This window comes from Lycorma delicatula, chromosome 8, assembly GCF_047948215.1.
Source record: "Lycorma delicatula isolate Av1 chromosome 8, ASM4794821v1, whole genome shotgun sequence".
Taxonomy (NCBI): Eukaryota; Metazoa; Arthropoda; class Insecta; order Hemiptera; family Fulgoridae; genus Lycorma; species Lycorma delicatula.
In genome coordinates this window covers 15,720,108-15,742,509 of record NC_134462.1, presented here as the reverse complement: position 1 = coordinate 15,742,509, position 22,402 = coordinate 15,720,108, and the positions used below count along the sequence as shown (strand labels likewise).

Sequence of the window (22,402 nt, the reverse complement as noted above, 5' to 3'; positions counted from 1 at the left end):
AATATATTTCTAATTTACCATGTGGATTAGGATAAATAATTTGTATGTTAATTTTATGAGGTAATTTAGGTAACAGAGGATGAAATTCTTTCACTGTTGTTTTGTATGTCTACTTATATGAAAATTTTCTGAAGATAATTCAGATACCCAAGGGGGATTCGATTGTATATAAAAAATGTACTGCGAATATTCGATAAATAAAGAAGTTTTAATTTTCCCAGTTATAGCTCTATTGCTGTTTCAGCAGCATAGCATAAAAGTAAAGCATAACAATCGACCAATATATTTGTTTACGGGGTTTTTGCAAATTCGACGTTTCAAGACTTTTTTGGTCCAAAAAGTTAATAGAAATTTCCTAAACCTATATATGTACGCTGCCTCTATTTGAACTATTATCTCTCCACTGGTGTAACATAAATTCTTTGGAAATAGCTAAGAAAATTCTATATATGGCGATTTAATGATATGAAATTTTGGACAAAATTAAAACAGAATAAAAAATATTTTTCTCCAATCTAAATTTCTATCTAGAAAATTGAGCTTTGTACGATGAAAGAATTTATTAAGTTGTATAGAATTCCAAATTTTTAAGTTGATTAAATCTATGGGTGGGGGAGATATTCAACATTATTTCTAGATAATTATTGTCACATATCTGGAAAGTTGGTTGACCAAAAGAGTGGAAATTTGGTATATACAGAGGGTTCATAAAATCCGTTTCAATAATTCAAGAGATGATCCCTCCCCCATTAAAATAAATAAAAAAAATGTATATCAACGCATGTCCGGAAACGCTTAGTTTATCAGTTATCCGCCATTTTCTATTTTTAACATGAAATTCTGTCTCTCAGGAATGGTTAATTATACCAAGCTGAAATTTTGTAGACTGCTACTGTACCTAGAGGTTTAGTTTTATAAAAATAATGTAACAACTGATTTCTCAATCCATTTCAAAATGGCGGTCTAGAAATCTTAATTATTAATATTTTAAACCGCTGGTTTATTTAAATGTTATTACAAAAATGTTACGCGTTTTATGAAAAAGAAAAAAAATGACACCTGATTTATTCAAATCCGTTCATAAATATCAAAGTTCTGGCAAAAAGTCTTGAAGTGAATCACTCTACATTAAAAAAATACATGTGCTTAAGACCGCACGGCCGAAGTGAAATATTGTATGGGATCGCAATCGTTTCGAATTAATATATATTACAAGTAGCATATAATGTTTACATTCAATAGCCACTTTAAACTTTGACCCCTAGAACCAATTTGACGCACAATTTGAACGTGTGTTTTTCACGATTAGCCCCTGTTTGTAGTTCAATTTTTTCGCTGAAAGAGTGGATTTACTGCAAAATACGTAGTAAAACACGGGTTTGAAATGCCACCAAAATTAAAACAAAGAACCAACAAAGAAATTGGCTATTGAACCTCCAAAATTCTTTTCACGGGTTTATTCGAATGCATTAAGGAACGGCTACTTTCAATGATGAATTGTGTTCACATGTTGAAACAGTTGATTTACTGAAAAATTGATAGTTAAAAAAAATGTTTTAACCGCAAACAGCATGATTAATTTTTAATTTATGATGTAGCATATCATTATCTTCAGCGATACGTGCGTATATCAATCATTCTTGTATATCCAATGATCATTATTTACGTTTATCGTAAATAAACTTAAAATTATTGTTGGTTTTTATAATCTCTCTCGCGCTGTCTCTCTCTATCTCTATCTTTTCCTGTTTAGCCTCCGGTAACTACCGTTTAGATAATTCTTCAGAGGATGAATGAGGATGATATATATGAGTGCAAATGAAGTGTAGTCTTGTACATTCTGAGTTCGACCGTTCCTGAGATGTGTGGTTAATTGAAACCCAACCACCAAAGAACACCGATATCCACGATCTAGTATTCAAATCCGTGTAAAAATAATTGGCTTTACTAGGACTTGAACGCTGTAACTCTCGACTTTCCAAATCAGCTGATTTATGAAGACGCGTTAACCACTAGACCAACCCGATGAGTTTGGTTTTTATAATCTAACAGCTACTCAGTTAACGCTGTAAATTTATAATGATGTTCTGCATCAATCAGTTATCATTACTTTCAGCAAAAGCGGGTGTTGTGGATTTAAATTTTTTATAGTTGTGATAGATAATTATTGACAGGTGATGTTATTTTATTTATATTTCAATAAGAAACGGGATTTCTCAGACATATCTTTCGTTAAATAAAAAAAGAGCATATCTCGAAAACGGTGAGTCCTAGGGCATTTTAAACGCGATTTTGAAAGGCGTAACTGATAAGAGTGCTTTGCGATCATCCGGAACTATAGATCCTAGTTCCATGAGTCTAGCGGCCACCATTCTTACTAGCGCGAACGAAATTCGACCTTACATAATTGCAAAATATTTCATATAAAGTAATTTTTTAACAATAAACAGCAATCTTTACCGACAATATTTTCATATCCATTTTCAATGCATACGAATTAGGAAAATCTTCACTTATGTTATCCAAACTCAAAAAAATATATATGTTACACTACACTGAATTTAAACAAATATATATCTTTTTATTATTATTATTATGTGCGATAGAGAGGGATAGTTATTGTGAATCACCGGGAGTTTTTTCTCCCATTTCCCATCCTCTGCTACTACATATTATACTGTACACTCGTATATGCGTATATATATTCTGGCTCACTTTTTCTCTCTCATATATATATATATGCTTAGCGTCTTGCGTTTCGTTACAGATTTTGATTACGAGTCAGCGATTTTTTTCCCCCATGTAATTCGTATGTACAAAAAATTATGACAAAACGTGTCATAAACGTGTCACTTCAAAAACCAGTTTTCATTTTCTGCCGAATAAAACTGAATAACTGGACACGATCTCAACTGGAATAATTTTATTAAAGTTAACATGTAACAAATTGTAATAATTTAATAATACTGGAAATAGTGTATATTACAATATAATGAAGTACAACTTAAATCATGAAAGTATTATAATAAACTAAGCGTTTACAGTTTAATATAAAATATTTCTGTGAAGAAATATAACTAATATAAATCTATTGACCTCGATAATTATTTTAGTAACGAAATCAGCTTAATATCTCCTGACAATTTACAGATAACAAAAATTAAAAAACTTTGTTATTCTGATTAGTTAACACTACTTTTTTTAAAAACAATATAAACTTTGTTTTTATAAAAACATCTACTATATAAAATTTCAGTTTTCTGAAACTTCTAAATTCTTGTACTACTTCTTCTTGTAAACTTCTTCTCAATTCTTGTACTCTAAACATTTTTAAAAAAAATTTTAGAGTACAAGAACAAAAACAAAAAAAAAATTACTTTACTTCATTACTGTCATCACCGTACAAGATTTATTCTACGGATGAGACCATAAATTTACTCAATTTTCTGTATATTATTTTTTACTTTATCGTCTAGCGCTACAGCAGAACTATAGTTATAGAAGGAAAAGTATTGTAATCGATCCAATTTGGGCATATGCGGTTTTCACCGGATCTTTACGTTTTAACACCTAAGGAACCCAAAAAACCCAAAAACCGGATGCAAATTTTCCGGATGTAATTATTTCGGAACTACTAGACCGATTTTGACCAAATTTGGTCAGATACTTCTATACATAAACCATTGATGTCATAAAATTTTCAACATAAAAAGGTCTAGGGGGATAAAAAATTATATTTTCAAAAAAGATTTTTTGCGAAACCACCCTCCCCCCAGAAGTGCTCTAAATAAATTAGTGGCTAAGAGGGTATACTGCGTCATTAGTACTTCCTCTCACCGCAAGGAGCACTAGTGTAACACTGACGCATAGTTGCTGTAGTCGTTTTCTTCCTTTTTCTGTCTTTCCCTCGGAACCGCTGTAAAATATTACTTCAAAGGATGAATGAGGATGCATGTATGAATATATTGTCGACCATTCCTGAGATCTGTGGTTAATTGAAACCCAACCACCAAAGAACACCTATGTCCACGATCTAGTATTCAAATACAGTAGCCGTCTGCTAAGTTGTAACGTCACAGGTGAGTGGCCGTTAGTACCGCCACACCCGTGCGAATGAAATACGGTATGAATGCTCGCTTTAGTTAGAATCTTTGAATTAAACAAAAAATATTATATTTAAATAAAATTATAAATATTTTAAATTAAGTTGTGTGTGTATGCCGTACATCAGAAAAAAAGCTGCGTGAAAGTTTTACTTTACAATCCTATTTATAAATAAATATTTTATTGTTTATTTTTGACAAAAAAGCCAAACTTTTAAAGTTAAGTATATAGTATAAACATTGACGTTTAAATACATGACTGCCAAATATTCAGATAAATATCTGGTAGATAAAAACCCAGATTAATTTTTATTTTTTACAGTCTAATATTATGCATTTATTTTTGCTGCTAGCCGTAAATCCATAGTTTTTATTATTACATCGTGTAGGATGATAAAAAATTGAACGTAGTGCTATAACAACAAACCAAGCGGATTTTTTAAAAGCATTCTTTTTTACTATAACTCACACGTTGTATATGTACAAGTAGATTGCTTTACGATGTTCAGCACAGAAAAGATTTATAATATAATAACTAAAGCAATATTGTTCCCATTATATATATATATATATATATATATATGATACCATAAAACTACGAGTACATAGTTTTATGGTATCATAAACTAGGTAAAGAGATAACAGGCTTATTAAAAAGAACATCGGTAATGTTATTAATAAACATGTTCCTATATATACTAAAACGTACGAATATATAAATTATGAAAATAATTGTACCTTAAATATTCCATAAACCAATAAAATAGAAGTAATAACACCCAATGAAGAACTACACAAAATTACTAGTTGGAATGTCATGGTAGCTGTAACAGAAAACAATAAAAAATTTTTTAATAAAACATTTAAATTAATTATTAATTATTATTAATCTACTTTTTAGCGTATAATAATATTTCATATATATAATTCATAATTAATATTACGCAAATTAATAGCAAATCGAGATAAATTTGGAATTTTAAAACCGAGCCTAAAAATGGGCGATTTAATAATTCAAAACATTTAAAAATTAAATATCTTTTAACAGAAATAAAAAAGAAATGAAGTTTCTATACGGTTTGTTTGTTTGTGTGTGTGTGTGTGAGTGTGAGTGTGAGTGTGTGTGCGTGTGTGTGTGTGTGTGTGTGTGTGTGTGTGTGTTTATTTACATAAAAAAACACATAGCATAAACAACTTTATATAAATTTTAAAAAGACTACTTGAGCGTAACTCTAAATTAACAGATCGTTATAATAAAATTAAACTTTTAAACCCGTTTGGTCATACGGAATAAAGTAGTAGCACAATATCAAGATCCTTAAACTGAAAGGTCATTCACAGATTCCAGGAAAACTTTCTACAACACTTAAGGTTACTTGTCACATCTCAAATAGAATTCTAAATCAAATAGGACTAAATCAAATAATATACTACTGTACAGGAAAATCATTTAGCAATTAACTTTGCTAGCTGAATGGTAGCAACATAGCAAGATCATCCAAGCGTCTTATTTTAACAAGATAGATTTAACGATAAAAATAAAGATTACCTCAACAAAAATAAATTTAATTTCATATTATCTGTTCATTGTTCGCATTTAGACTTACCGGATATAATCTCAGTGTTTTTTTTTTTTTTTTTTTTTTTAAAAAGAAAAAGAAATTTGCTGCAGTAGACTATCTTATTCGAGGAATTTTATTTTAAGCAGAGAAATTATTTTATTTTTTTTTAATATATATATATATATATATATATATATATATATATATATATATATATATACTAGCCAGAACCTGCACTCTTAGGGTTCAGATCAGCCTAGGCGAATCTCGGGGTCAATTCAGGGGCTACCCGGGACCAAGGGGATTACCCTATGGTCGCTTCGCTCGCCATTCCCAATTTGCCAAGAGGACCAACGGCTTCGACATAACTTAATTACAAAAGTTAGAATAATAGTAAAGTACACACACCTTTGACGACAAAAAATTCATAACTTATTTCTTTGCTATGGTGACAGAAATACAATAATGAAGTAAAAGGATTAATCTATTTTTCCTTAATGAATATCTTTAATTCATAACTTCACCCTTCTTGGGGGCGAAAAAATAATGAATATTTTTAAAATGTTAACCTTCAAGGGAGTTTTGGTCGATGACTTTAAATCTTTCTTGGGACTACACGAATTTATCCTGCAAATTTGAAAGTACTCGGTCGGTTGGTACTCGCGTGATGCGATAACAAACAAACAGAAAAATTTAATACAAATATACATTTCCGAATAACCATGATCTGTTAGATCGAGAGTGTACCTGACGTAAGCAAAAGTTAGCCTTCAATCTACCAAAAAAATACCCTGTTTGAATTTTGAAAATAGGAAGAGTTTTTACAGAAATATTATAAGAGCACCTTACTGCACTTCCAAAAAAAGGCGATCCAAGGCACTCCGTTTGTTACCAGTTGATGGTGATGATTGGTATAGCCTCCCATAAGGTGCTCCCACCCACAGGAAGCCCATTATAGTTAAACAGGAATTTAAAAAAAAATACTTAATGTTATTTTATTTAATGTAAATTTAATTCAATTATCTCTGTAATATATTATTCATTTGAATCAAATCAGTACAAACCCAATTCACTCAGTGGTAGCGCCTAATAGTTCATAGTTCATTAATTCAATTCATTAAAGTTTGTGCTTCAACCGGCAAGATTTTCAGACGTCTTATTGTATTATACAATATAATAAAAACATTAGCATGTCTAATAATCGTTTCAGTTATGCCAAGAAACATGGGTAAAAATTTGATTGCGATTGATCGGGTAGTTTTTTTGTTAATCCCAAACAAACAAAAACCCTGTTCCTCTTTAACAGTATAGAAGTGTATGTAATCATACATTAATAGCATACATTATACATTATCGCATACATTAATAGATAATTAAGAATATATAATCTTCCATTGATTTAAATATTACACACTGTTACCCTTCCCAATAAAAAAAAAAAAATAGGATCACAAAGCAATTTTAATTGAAAACTTATGATACGGGTAAAACTATTGAAATGCATATCAGTAAAAACTACTTGTTGAATTCGTTACATTGTGTTAAGTATTAAAAATAATTGATTTTCTTTTGTTTTTTAATTAATACCTTAAATAACCGTATTTAATAAAAATTTTGCATCAAATACAATTGTTATACTTTATTTTGCAATTTTTTGCTAAAATGTACCTTAAGACGGCTAAAAATTAATCATTTTTTCAAAATTTTTGTACTTTTGATTTTCTTTTTAATAACACGTATGTTTCTGATAACAAAATTGATATAACTTATTATAAAAAGCGTAACTTATTATCAGAAAGCGTAAGGTTACACAATATAATATCGCGACGTTCTGTAGTGTGGGAGCCACGTGAAGAAATCAAAAACTGTTAATAGAGATGATTTTCCTAAGAGAAAGTTGGTTCCCGTGTCGTGACTACATTGTTCATGCGTTTATTGAAGAAATGGTGAAGATGAGAGATGCCATTTTGGGTATATTGAGAAAAACATTGTACAGTGGCAGGAGCATAAAAAGCTAATGAATGATTACCATCTCCAATTAGCTTATGGATCGTCAAACTCGTGGAGGTCTGGAAGGTGGTGAAGTAGAAAGAGTTTGTAAACAAAAATGGATATTAGAGAACACAAGGAGTCAGTTGTGTGAAAAATATATATGGCGTTTGTAATTACAGTAAACGTCAGACATACACCAGTATAAAACCAAAATAAATAGATAAAATAACCAAAATGGGGCGGGCACCCATTAAATATTTTGACTAACTATACGGCTAAATATTTTATTTAAAAAAACACGATTTGAACACAATGTGGGCGTGATGAAATTTATTGTTTTATCATGTCCGAACAAAATACACCTATTAAAAATAATTGGTCTTAAAAAAAGATCTATACGATTTTCATGAAGATATTAAACGTTAAGCGAACTCAACTGTTTGTATAAAGCCAAAAACAACAATAAAAGAATATTTCATAACTCTGAATGCTGGCGTTATTTCAAGAGAGTAACAGACGGGAAATCGTGGAGCTTTCCAAGTTATAAGTTGAACTCTTAATGTTCCATTATATAATGTCCAAAAATATTAATGAATATAAATACTTTCGTAATTCATACTAATCATAATTGATCATCTATTGATATTATTTTTAATATAATAAAAGTTTTTTGTGTCGATGTGGAAATTCTAATATACATTAGTTTTGTAAATTTTAACTTTCCCGTCTAGCGCTAAAGCAGAGCTGTAGCTTTAGAAGGGAAAGTATTGTAACCGGTCTAATTTAGACATATGCGGTTTTCACCGGATCTTTACGTTTTGACACCTAAGGAATCCAAAAAACCGAATGGAAATTTTCCGGATGTTCGTGTGTGTGTGTTTGGTGCTGGTCTCTAAATCACCTTATATCTTCAGAATTACTGGACCGATTTTGACCAAACTTTGTCAGATTACTTCTATATATAGGACATATTGATGCCATTAAATTTTCAACTTTATTGGGTAAGGGGGGATAAAAAATGACATTAAAAAACGTTTTGCAAAATCGCACTCTCCCACCAAAAGTGGGTATAGTATTTCATTAGTACCCCCTCTCACGAATGAGCACTGATGTGGGCATGAGAGCTCACGAAGCTCATGAGCTCTCCCGTCAGAGCTAATATAGCACTGATGTACAGATGCTGTAGTCGTCTTTGTCTCTTTATTTTGTTTCTATCCGGTACCACCGTAAGATATTACTTCAGAGGATGAATGAGGATGATAGGAATGAATGTAAATGAAATGTAGTCTTGTACAGTCTCAGATCGACCATTCCTGAGAAGTGTGGTATTTTTTTGGTAATTTTTTCATTTGTGGGTCCAACTAGTTCATTTACACCACAAAAACATATTTATGTTTGCGAGTCGTACTGCTTTTGGCATTATATCTCAGGAATGAGCAAACCGATTGATTTTCTTCAAATTTTGCTCAGTTGTATTCATTTTTTTTTTTTAATTCTTTAATGGATGGGGATATCGTAAAAATTTTTTTTTTTTTTAATCAATGCCATAGTCATCAGTGGGTGTCTGGAGGAGCAGAAATTCTGCTCGGCAGCGTTCTTAGACATCCAACAAGCCTTTGATAAGGTATGGATACCTGTCTTACTCTACAAGTTAAAGCTACAACTTCCTCAACCCTACTTTCTAGTCTTGCGGAATTATCTTGAGGGGCGTTTTGCTCAGGTGAAATGTAACGACGAGTTTTCAAGGTTCTTTGAGATTGGATCGGTTGTCCTTCAGAGCTCTATGCTGGACCCTCTGTTGTATTCCATATTCGCTGCGGACATTCCGGTCCTGGATGATTGTAACGTCGTCACGTTCATTGATGACACTACTATCCTGACCGTTAACGAAAACTCTGGCCTAGCCTCGCTGAACCTGCAAATGGCGCTGGATCGTGTGTGCGTGTGGCAGAAGAAGTGGAGGATTAAGGTTAATCAAGGTAAATCGAGGCACGTCAAATTTGCCATGCGGAGAGGTGACTGTCACGTCAAATTTGCCATGCGGAGAGGTGACTGTCCCGGTGTGTACTTCAATGGTGTTTTGATCCCGTAAACGGAGAGTGTGCGGTATCTGGGACTTCACCTGGATCGGTGTTTGACCTGGAAGTGTCACGAGAGCCTCACGTTATCCAACAAGATCTTAATTTACAAGGCTATCCTGCGCCCAATCTGGTCGTACGGTGTAGAATTGTGGGGAACGGGCAGTACTAGTAATGTGGAAATTACACAACGATTTCAGAACAAAGTAGCGAATATAATTGCCGAAGCTCCGTGGTTCACGCGGAATGATGAGATTCAGGATTATCTGGAGCTCCCATCGGTTCGTGAGATTGCACCAACAGCGCAATGTCAAATACCTGCAGAGACTTGAGAATCATGTAAACCACTTTGCAATTACTCTACTCGATAACAGCAGAGTCGTCCGACGGTTAAAACTATCTCATGTATTTGTTATTAATGTTTGTTTTGTGAACTATATGGTACTGAAATTAATGGTTTGTGATTTATAACAGAGCTTGAAATTTCATATTTGACTATTTATTGTGTATTATTTAATTTGGGGGTTCCTTAAGGACCTTCTTATGACGTGCTTTTGTCAGGAAACTTACTTATGGCTGCGCAGGAGAGCCGATTGTAAATATAATTGTCATTGAGCAAAAAAAAAAAAAATTCAGAGGTATTTAAAGGAAATTTTATCAAAGCAAATCTGTTGCAATGCATATATAAATAATTTTTTTTCGAAAAAATTAATCCTTACCTCTTAAAATGAAAATATATGTTTTTTTTTTTGTTCTTTTGTTCTTTCTCCCTTCGGTTTACCTATTTTTCAAAACTTTTTGTAAGTTTATAAGAGCTATTGATAAATGACTACAATTTTTTAATATATAGACCCTGGGCGTAAAGTACATAAAGATTTTTTTAAATTGTTTAGATTTATTTAAGTCATTATTGAAGAGGTGCTAGATTTAGAAAAATATATACTTAAGCATATTTGTTAATATGCTTAAGTAATTTTAGAATGATTTGTTTAAAAAATTTTCCCTACATCTAAAATATAATATATGTAGGCTATTTTATTTTACTCTAACTCTTTTAACTTTTATTATTAATTTTTGTATGAAAAAATACTTACTTCGTACTTTCTTGTACGAAGTATTGGAAGTATTATTATGTTCGCGCAAAATTTCGTTTTTCAGATTTATAAAGGGGATTTATCGGGGATGGTCAAAATATCCATTTTGACCATCCCTGAATCTATTTTGACTAATTTCGGCGTGACGTCTGTATGTATTTACGTACGTATGTATCTCGCATAATTCAAAAACTATTAGCCGTAGGATATTGAAATTTTGGATTTAGGACTGTAACGTCTAATTGTGTACCTCCCTTTTTGATTGCAATTCACTGAAAGCCCAAATCCAAAAACATTTGGATTTTGGACTTTTTCTTAACTGCTGTTATAAATCCTCATTGAGGGATTTTCAACGATTTATCATAAGTGGTACTTATTTTCATTGGTTCCAGAGTTATAGCCAAATGAAATTTTAATTAATGAAATATTCGGGTCTTAGAAGGGGAAGGCACATCGGTTCGAATCAGATTTCATCTCCATTTATTTAACTTTTTTTAAAATTTATATATATTAATTTATTAATCTCTGATTATAAAATAAATTACGATAAATAATAATAAAAAAAACTATGAAAAAATATCAGAAGTGTTTAATGAAATAAAGTTTTATGTGCTTTCCATTTAAAAAAAAATGTGTAATTTAATAGGCGTACAAGGAAGTTAGGTGGTGCCTACATCAGATTTCTTTTCTTCATCACTCAAAAGGCTATTAAAATTCGAATACCTTTGACATCTGTATCATATTCCAGACCCCAAAAAAGAGCAATTTTTTCATTACTTTCATAAAAGTTATACTTTTTTTTTTCAATATTTTTAAACAATTCTCTTTTAAATTAATTTTTATTATTATGGCTCACCTTTTATAAATTAAAGAATTTTTTAAAAATATTCCTCACAGAGTAAGGAAGCCCCTGAAATATAATAAAATTATTCAAAATTTTAATTTTAAATATTATTTTGATAATCATCTTAATCAATAAAAAAGATCCCCTTGACAAGGAGCTTCTAAATTTTTAAAAATTCTGCAAACTTAAAATAAAAATTTTCGATAACAACGTTTCAAAAACTAATTTTCGTGAATATTAGGCGTTATTAAAAAGTTTTTTTTTAGAACGGAAAAATTATGCAAGAACATCGAATGACTTTTTAACGTTTTTTTATTTTACACTTTTGTAGATTTTTTGACGATTTTATTCTTTAACAACTTTGTTTTATTTTTTTATTTTACAATACTACTTTTTATAACTTTGTAGAATTTTTACAAATTCAGTTTTAAGGTACAGTTGGAAAAAAAAAATATCAACACAAATGTCAATCTTTCAGTTATTAAGAAATTAAGCTTCCAGAAAATTTGGATTATTCTCAAGAAGAAGAAAGAATAGCCGGGAAACTCATCAATATTTTGTCAGCCTTTATAAATGCCACCTTTAATGAAGTATGCAAAAAACTAAGATAATTTAATAAATAACTATTAATTAAAAATTAAAATTAACATTGTAATAATGCGTTTCTGTAAAAGGAATTCTTTTAATTTAATTAAAAGAAAAAAATTGATCAATTATATGAATTCAGTTTAATTTCATGAATGAAAAGAACCTTTGGATCACTAAATAATGTAATAAAAAAATATCGTTTTTCGAAGGCTAAATTGAGCTTCGATATGACGCAATATAATGGGAAAATAGTTCGTTTGTATTGGTTTGTTTCTAAATGGATAGTGTTACATTTGTAAAAATTTTATAAATTATATAAATTTTTATGCTATATTTTTTATTAAAAATTAATAAATTAAAAATTAATAATTTTTTTTTGTAGACATTGCATTTGTTAAGAACTGTACTAAAATATCAGACGTTTTAATTTACGAAAATAAGCCAAAATAAATTATATTTACTGGCGCCTAAAAATGATTTAATACAATCGTCATAAAAATTGAATTCAGTGGTATTAGTTGTGAATTAAACAAATAATTAGAGAGATATTTTCTATTATTGAGAAACAAATTTATCAATCTTTTCTCTTGTTTTTTTTATATCATAAAACGACAACCTTTAAAATTTTAGATTTGTCACTCAAATTAAAAATAATAGCGCTAATATTAATATAAGCCCACCTTTTCAGTTAACTCTTTTAAAGAAATATATTATCTTCTAATTTTATTTTATTATAATTTGGTTAGATTACTAAAAACATTACTCTTATGAAAAAACGCAAAGGAAATAAATTTACCTGTTGTTAAAAAAAAGGAAAGGAATGTAGCTAAAGGATATATATATATATATATATATTAAGAAGCACCCCTATCGCGAATTCGCCCGCGCAATATAGTTACTTACGTTCTCCGTTGAGGGCAATTTTTATTTATTTTATGTTCTTTAGTCAAGTCACCGGAGGCAGGTGCAGCCAGTCGCGTCACATATATAGTAAGAGTGATACTGGCTGTGTTGATTGAACCGTCGACCCGTACACCGTTGCAACTATCGAATTGAAAAAACTCGAAAAATGTTTTTTAGATATTTATATGAATATATTTTATCTGAGTATTTAAAAAAATCCGTAGTGTGCACGTACATCGGAAGAAGATGAATAAGTAAACAAATTTTCGTGATTTATCTTCACTAAGTTTTACTGGGCGTTGATTATGAATTAATCACAACATTTTCTTTATATATATATATATATATATATATATATATATATATATATATATATATATATATATATATATATATATATTTACATTGCTACGAGCAATAGATTAGAGTATTTAAAATGTAGAAATATGTTTTACCTTTTAAATATTAATTTCGATCTTATTTTCTTAAATTTTTACATGAAATATATATATATAATTAAAATATCAAAAAAGTTCATTTAATTAAACTAATCGTAAATAGTTGCAGTCATAAGTATGACGAATGTTATTGCCAAACAAAGCCGACGAAGGATTGCATAACTTTCACAGTTTTGCACTTGACAGATTATTATTTTAAATACACTATCGGTTTTTAATTATTAATAACTTTATTATGCAATATTTAGTGTATAATTACGAAAAAGATTAAAATTATAAATATAACAGGAGGCTGATAGAGTAGGCTTACAGATGTCCTTTGAAAAATTAAAAAACTTCCCAGCATCAAAAACCATCCTAAAAAAAAATTAACTCAGAATACGGAGGTTTTAAAATGATGTCTAGTTTCAAATATCTAGGGTGAACAATAAAATGCAACAATATGGAGAGAGCGGCAATAGGAGAGCGAAGAATCAAACTGGTTAAATTATGTTTCCTGACCAAAAATATCTACAATAAAAAGACTTCTCGAAAAGGCAAAACTCAGACATTATGCCACAGTGATGAGTCCAGTGGTACCATAGGGAAATGAAACGTTACACCTGACCGACCAGAAACTGTTAAGAGGAAATATCGAGAACACTGAGAACTATCTAGACCCGAAAAAACCAACAGAAGGATACAGACTGAAATCCAACCAAGAATTGTATGAAGAAATAGAGTCATCGAAAAAGCGTTAAAAGAATGAGACTGATATTCCTGAGCCATGCATAAAGGATGGACGAGGAGGCTAAATAAACAAGTATACCATAAACTCTGGGAATAAAAGATCAACCAAGGGTACCTGCAACAAAAGAATTACAGAACCTAGGGATCCAAGAACAGGAAACGAAAGATAGAAAGCTATTCATACTAAAAATACACTAAGTTGAGTTTGAAACGGCGAGAAAGGAAAAAAATCACACCTGGGTAAAAGGGATGTAAGAGAGAAAGACCAAACACGCAAAAATAATGAAATAATATTGCGAGAAAAGAAAAAAATTGAATAAAATATATATTTGCATGATCCATACTTGGCCTAACCGGAAAAATAGAAAAGATTTTGGGTTCGACTTGACCTCTAGTATTTGATGAAATGACGTTCTAATTTGAAAATGATGTAGTATTACTTGTATAATTGCAGAAAATATCAAATTTTTTAGGTTCCAGTTAAACTCTTTGACCAAAATTTGTTTATACCATCAAAGTTTTACCGTACTTATAGTATTATCCTAATGTGTAAGTTGCAATCTGTTAACTAGTGAAGAATAAGCAACCCTCTCAGGGTTCAATGAGACAAGGATGATACCAAATTACACCGGTACCCGTTGTCTATTATTCAAATCCGTATAACATCAACCAATTTTTACTAGGATTTGAACCTCAGAACTTTTGACTTCGAAAATCAGCTATTAAATAACTGATTTACGACGACAAGTTAACCATTAGACCAGCCCGAATGGTTATTTACACAATTAGAGTAGCTAAAAAAAAAAATCATTTAATAAAAAGGTTTGGGTTCCGTTTTATCCTCTTGTTCGGCAGCTACCTGATATAACAATTTTTATAACGGCCACTTTTTGAAAAAAAAAAAAAAAACAGAAAACAGATAAAGTATCACAAGTTATAGTAAATTAAAAACATTTTTTCGATTTGTCATGAAAACTAAAGTTAAAAAAGTGGATATATTACGAGTCCCATTTAGCTATCTTGTTTTTGAAACTTAAAAGTATTTACTGGAGTAATTATTTACTTCAATAAGTTTTAAAAGTGCAAATAATATTTAGAAAAGCTAAAGAAATTATAGTTCATTAAAAAAAATATATATATGGGTAATTATTATGGCCTACTGACCGATGAGGTCGAAAGTAAGGCAAAAGCTGGGAAATGCACGGGTGATCGTAACCTAGTAAGTCTCGAAACCCAAATGACAAATTATGTTTTAAAAAGCCTTATTATTATTATTATTTTTTTTTTTTTATTAATTTGCAAAATAATATTAATATTTACAAAAGATTTACTTATAATTTTATAATAAGTGCTAGAAATGTCCTCCATGATTTTTACACATGAATCAACCCGTTTTCTTACATTGTATGCGACCTTTTTCAGTGTAGCAGCAGTGACATTTGATATACAGTATTCAATATTTTGCGTCAGTTCATCAAGTTTGTTTGAGTACATATCTTTCAAAAAGCCCCACAAATAAAAATCGGGAGGACTCAGGTCCGGTGATCGAGGAGGCCATAGACCACGAAAAATTATCCGGTCATCATGAAATCGCGAAGAAATTGCATACTACTGCAAGCCGCGTGTGTGAAGTTGTTCCATCTTTGTTGTAGCCAGCAATCACGTTCAGTAAAGCTATATCAAGAAATTATCACGGAATTTAATCATAAACTCCGTGATTATTTCTTGATACCGTTCAGCTGTGACGGTCTCCACAAAAAAAGATAGGCCCGACAATTCTCCGACGAGATATACCACACCGCATCCCAAATTTTTTAAAATATAATGGCTGTTGGTGGAACACATGTGGGTTCTCTGAAGAACATATTCGGTAATGTACAGTTAACCTATCCGCTAAGATAAAACCAAGCTTCATCGTTGAAAAAATCCTTATCTAGAACAAATATGTCATTTCGAATGAAATTTTTAAACCACCAAGAATTCAGCATTCGTTTTTCCATATCTGGTTCTTGGAGCTGATGACAATCCGGTACAGATGTAATTTTAGAACTTTAGTAGCCTTATGAACACTTCCATAAGATAGCCCAATCTGGTTAGAAAGTTTTCGAAGTGTTTCATTTATAGTCTACAGACCGTCGTCAGTTGAAGCACTTAGACGGCAGGTACGCTTACAGTACGTACACTACCTGTATTCCGAACACGATTAAATAGATGACATACAGTGTATTTGTTTGGCACATTAGCATCTGGAAAAGCATTTAAAAAATCTTGTTGACACTTCGCGTACGATTTCGATAACTCGATTCCCAGTAACTCACAACAATAAAGAAGTATTGTTCTTTCCATTTCGAGATACTATATGTCGATAATTGTACCTACGTACAACATCTTATGAAAATTTCTATAACTTTTTTGTGGTTTTTGGAATAAGAAGTTTGTGAAATGGTCGTTATCTGTGAAAACTCCGAAAGGCGAAATTTTGGTCGATCACTATACTTTCCCTTGTAGCACCAATAGATAACGAAATTAATAATAAATGGAATCTAAGTAAGAAAACGATGTACAGACACTAGTTTTATTATATACTATAATATAATCAGACACTAGTTGATTTTTTTATATAACAAAAATAATTATGAAAGTTGATCCACTTAACGAAGAATAAGACTTAATTAAAAATATTATAAAAATAAAAACCCAGCATAAAATTTTTTATTAATACAAGAATATTCTACTGAATAAAATAACACTTGAAATTAAACAACGAAAGGGACAGAAAGAGATAAAATTTACTAAAAACTTTTTAATTCAGCATCAAAAGTAAACGCAGTAACGATGCTAAAAAATAAGAGGATTAATCTAACTGAAAGACGTATATTTTTACAGCTTACGCAAAAAAAATGCACCAAAACCAGTGTTAAGGCTAATTACTAACATTTGACGTTAACACTGAAATGTTTTAAAAAAAAATAAATAAAAAGTAAGTTAGAAAAGTAATTTGAGGATATATATGTTACAAAATGACCGCAATTAAATAAATCTCTTTTTATTTCGTAAATACCGGATTTTATCGTCCTATTTTAAACAAATTTACAGAGTAAATAAACCCAATTTAAATTCATGAACAATTAACTAGTTATAAAGTAGTCTCTTAAGCACTTTATAACGTACTAAAAATAACCTTTATTTTAAGAATAAAAAAAAAGTTTCTTTCACAGAAAAAAATTCTATCGTTAATTTAAATGTTAAGTAAAGATCGACAGTTTTGTGGGAATATTTTAGGCAGTTACTTTACCGGCGAGTATTCTCGTATGTCGAATAGCTTTATTAAAGGGAAAAATATAGCGATCATGTCGAAAATGGATATCGGGATTTTACATATCTCTTTTAGAATCGAACTAGTTCATTTAGACCAAAAAAAAAAAAACATGTATGTATTGTAAGTACGTAATATATGTCGCATTGCTTTTGGCCTTATACCTTAAGATTGTTCTTAAGGTATAAGATCAATCTTACGGTTCTTAAATTATTATGAACTGATTTTCTTCAAACTTGGCTCCAATATTACTACATATAAAGCATTGATGATATTTATTTATTTATTTTTTTAATTTATTAATGGGGTGGGCGATAATGCAAAAAAACCAATTTCGATTTTCTTCAGAGGCATTTTAGAGAAGTATTTATTAAAGCAAATTTGTTACAACGTATTCAAACTCCACCTTTTAAAATTGAAATTTATGTTTTTTGTAGTTTCGCTCTTTTTTTCTTCGATTTAAATATTTTTTGATGTTCATACTATTTCGCACAATATGCAGAGCTATCAAGAAATGCCTACATCTTTTTTTAAATTATCGACCCCAGACCTAAAATGCGGGAACATTTTTTTTAAATTTCGTTTTCATTAATTTATCCTTTATTGAAGGGGGTGTTAGATTTAGAGAATACTTTAGTTAGGTCAATTTGTTAAAAATCTACTTAAAAATTTGCTTAATCTATGAATGAGTATTTTTGGATATATTTCTTAAAATTTATTTTACCTTTAAAATTATAATTAAATTCTGTTTCTTTTTAAATCTTTTTTTATGTATTTTTCTTCATCAGTTAAAGACCTATTAAAATTAAATTAGCTTTGGCACCTATATTATATTCCGGACCCAAAATGAAAGGCAATTTTTCATTACTTTCATAAAAGTTATACTTTTACTTTCAATATTTTAAAAGAAAACTTTTTTATTTTTACTTCCTTGTACGTCAAGGAAATATTGTTATCACAAAAATGTTGGTCTTCAGATTTCATCTCCTTTTTTCTTTTAACTTCTTTGTACGTAGTAAAGGAAGTATTGTGATCGCGAAACATTTCGGCTTTCATGTTTCAACGAAAAATATCCATTTTGACCATCTTGAATTCATTTTGACTAGTCTCGGCTTGACGTCTGTACGTACATATGTAAGTATATATGTCCATATGAATCTTGCATAACTATCAAACGATTACCCGTAGGATGTTGAAATTTTGGATTTAGCACTGTTGTAACATCTAGTTGTGCATTAAAATTAAAATTTTAATTAATAAAATATTTAGATCTCAACAGGAAGGCACATCGGTTAGTATCTGACTTCATCTCCTTTTGTTTTTTTTGATTAATTTTTATTATTTTCTCTTTTTTAATTTAAATATATTGATTTAATAATTATTAACCCGTGATTGTACAAAAAGTTTTACAATAATAATTCAAAGATAATAAAAAAAAAATGAAAAAAAATTATTGGTAAAATAAAATTTTATGTACTTTTAAAAATGTATAGATGTAATTTAATAGGCATTATATACGAGTATGTGTATATGTTATATATTTGGTGAAACATCTGATTATTTAATATTTACTACTTTTGGATTTTCTAGTTTAATTTTATCTACATTAAAGTTAACTACAGAGTGACTGAAAACAAGAACAAAATATACACTGAGACAAACATGTCCGATCTTTAATAAATTGTACAAATTCTTTTAGTTATTACTCCTCTGATATTGTCGGACAATATTCTCCCTAAGTCGGAGTTGATCGTCATTTCGTTATTTGTTTTTTTTTGTTTTTGTATTTAATCGCTCTTTGGTTTGATATGATTCTTCTGATCTTAATTTGTGTAAGCGTTCCCTAGTTTTCAAATTTTCTCTCTTTATATTCATCATCCTCTGTTAATCTTTTTATTATTTCTTTGGTTTTAATATTTTCGTTCTCTTTATATTTATCATTATCTCTTAATTTTTCTATTATTCCCTTGTTCTTAACATTTTTTTCCTTTTCATACTCATCTTGTCATTTTTTTTAGATATATTTCTTCATGTTATCTTTCTTGTTCCTGTATGATTGTTTTTTTTTTTTCATTTTTTATTATTCACCAAATAATCTAATAATAAAAACTGAATTTTTACACCGTTAGGTTGAAATTAACAATTGTAACCAATATACAGGAGTTCACTAAACGAAATAGTTTAATTATTATTAACTTTTGTTTGTACGACCCACCAGAAATCTAAAACTTTTTTATCAGCAACTCACGAAGATACGAATAATACTAATCTAGTAATACGAGTAAAAATTGTTGAATTAATAATTGTATAAATATTTTATGTTAATAAAAACTATTAATTCAGCAGTTGTGTAACTGTCCACTTTACTAAAGAATTGGAGGATCGTATTTCACTTTCAAATGAAAACGTTTAAATGAAGTACAGCAAAAAATGCGTGTATGTAATTTAATTGGCGTATAAGAAAGTTATGTGGTGTCAACATCAGATTGTTTTTTGTTAGGAATCACTTCTTTATAAATAAAGTTTTCCTAAATTACGGAATCCCTTAAAATAAAAATAAAAATTATTCTAAATTTGGGAATTTTGATGCTTATATTTTATTTATTAGTCATCATCATAATCAATAAAAAAGTCCCCTTGATAATTTTGCTCACAAATTTAAAAATATTCTGAAATATTTTTTTAGTTTTTTTCTATCTCAACGTTTATAAAACTAGTTTTGATGGGTATTAGGATTATTAGATAGGTTTTTAGTACGGAAAAATTGTGCAAAAATATATAATGACTTTTTAAGACTATTTTATTTCACAATTTCGCAGATATTTTTACGATTTTATTTTTTTGCAATTTCGTTTTACTCGTTTCATTTTGCTATTTTTTTACATATTTGTAGAATTTGTATGCATTGTAATCATTTAGTAATTAAGATATTAAGTATGAATGTTTATAATTAATAAATTTATCGGCGTAACCGGGTAAATAATGCTAACATTTTCTAACGTTTTTTGTAATAGAACAAATAAAAAAAGATGGTGACAAAATAAAATCGTAAATTACGTTGAATGAAATTAAAGAGATGTACTGATATTTTTTGTAATTTTTTTATTTATTTATTTATTTTTGTCATCAGATTTCAGTAATCATTTGACAAATCTATTACTTTACGAAAAAATATTTTTAAATTAATAATTCAATGTTATGATTCTATTATTAACTTTACTTTTTTATTTCTGAATTGATTTTTTTTTTTTTAAATAAAAAACTCGTAAATTTTCTATTAGTTTAAAAGGAGGATTCAATGTAGAATATAAGAAAAAAGAATTACTTTGATTGCTGACCTACACTATGATCAACTTCAACAGAAGGAAAAGAGTAAACATTTTACAACGCTTCCCTAGCAAAACGATCTTCATTTGTTAGACTACTCAGCATTCATCAGCGAAATAGTAGTTTCTTATCCATAAAATGAATGAAGTTGAACAAATAGTTTACCACATTTAACTGAAAATTTAAACAAAAAAAAAAATTAAAATAAATATTCACAAATGAATGTTTATTTTAGACTTGAGTTTTCATATAAAGAGATCTATTACTTTATTGGTTAAATTTTTATTAAATATAAAACTTGTTTTTTTTTCCTTTTGATAACATTTAATGTCAAACTTAATATATGACATTGTATATTGGCATAAAGTAAGTAAACTTAAATATAACAAGTGTGTCGGCCTCCGTAGTGCGAGTGGTAGCGTCTCGGGCTTTCATCCGGAGGTCCCGGGTTCGAATCTCGGTAAGGCATGGGATTTTCACACACGCTACAAATAATTCATCTCATTCTCTGAAGCAATACCTAACGGTGGACCAGGAGGTTAAAAAAAAATTCTAACAAGTATAAAAAATCATTATTGTTAACAGAAACTGATTTTCATCTCAGATTTTAAAATAGATTTTAAAATAGACTCTGCACGACTTATACCGAGCGTGTATCACTCTACTGAGAATTCGCACTGTATACAAAATGTATCACTACTTTCAAAACCTATTCTACTTGTAAAAATAATGGTAAAAAATTCATTAAAAGTTTGTTCTAAAATGTTTTGTTTGCGAGTTACGACAAGTGCAATATTTCGCTCGGATTTCAGCTACTTCGGTGAAATGAGGTTGTACTGAAATTTTTAGGACATTAATTAAATCTTTGTTAGTGATTTCTTATGGTTATTGACGTGAAGAATCGAATATAGTAAGAGATGTAATAATAAAAAAAAAACAAATAAATATATAATTTTCAGTACATTACAAATTACTGAAAATGCAAATTAAAATGAAAAATTATTGCATTTTTAGCAAGATATATCAAAATATAGTCGATATAAAGAAATTATCTAATGCAAATAGTTCTGTAAATATCTACAAGTGGCTGAAAAAACATAACTGCCTAAAATCTGTTGTTCTAAAGTCTGTTGTTGTACATACCAAGTTTCCAAAAAAAATCTGTGCTGTTTTATAATATTTAAATACATTTTTTTTTTGCAGGCTATAGAAATCGCCTCCCCGGCTGTTGTTATTCTTTGGCGTAGGTGATCAAGTGACTGAATTATTTTTTGGGATAAGATGACGTTTACATAACCTAAAAAAGAAATCCATCGGTGTCGAATCAGGACTCCGTTCGCGGTGGTCAAACGATGAGAGCTTCTCTGCCAATCCGGTCTTCTCTCAATGAGCACAGTGGGCATAATTT

The 22,402-nt window shown here is 29.6% G+C and overlaps 1 protein-coding gene across 1 annotated transcript in view; it reads right to left on the bottom strand.

Annotated features, from left to right (window-relative positions):
* The window catches only part of LOC142328921 (uncharacterized), a 407,317-nt gene that overhangs the window by 125,674 nt on the left and 259,241 nt on the right, over window positions 1-22,402 (bottom strand). The window contains exon 4 of the mRNA XM_075373089.1: window positions 4,842-4,927. Coding sequence (XP_075229204.1) covers window positions 4,842-4,927 — 86 coding nt within the window. The remainder of the gene's footprint in view (window positions 1-4,841; window positions 4,928-22,402) is intronic.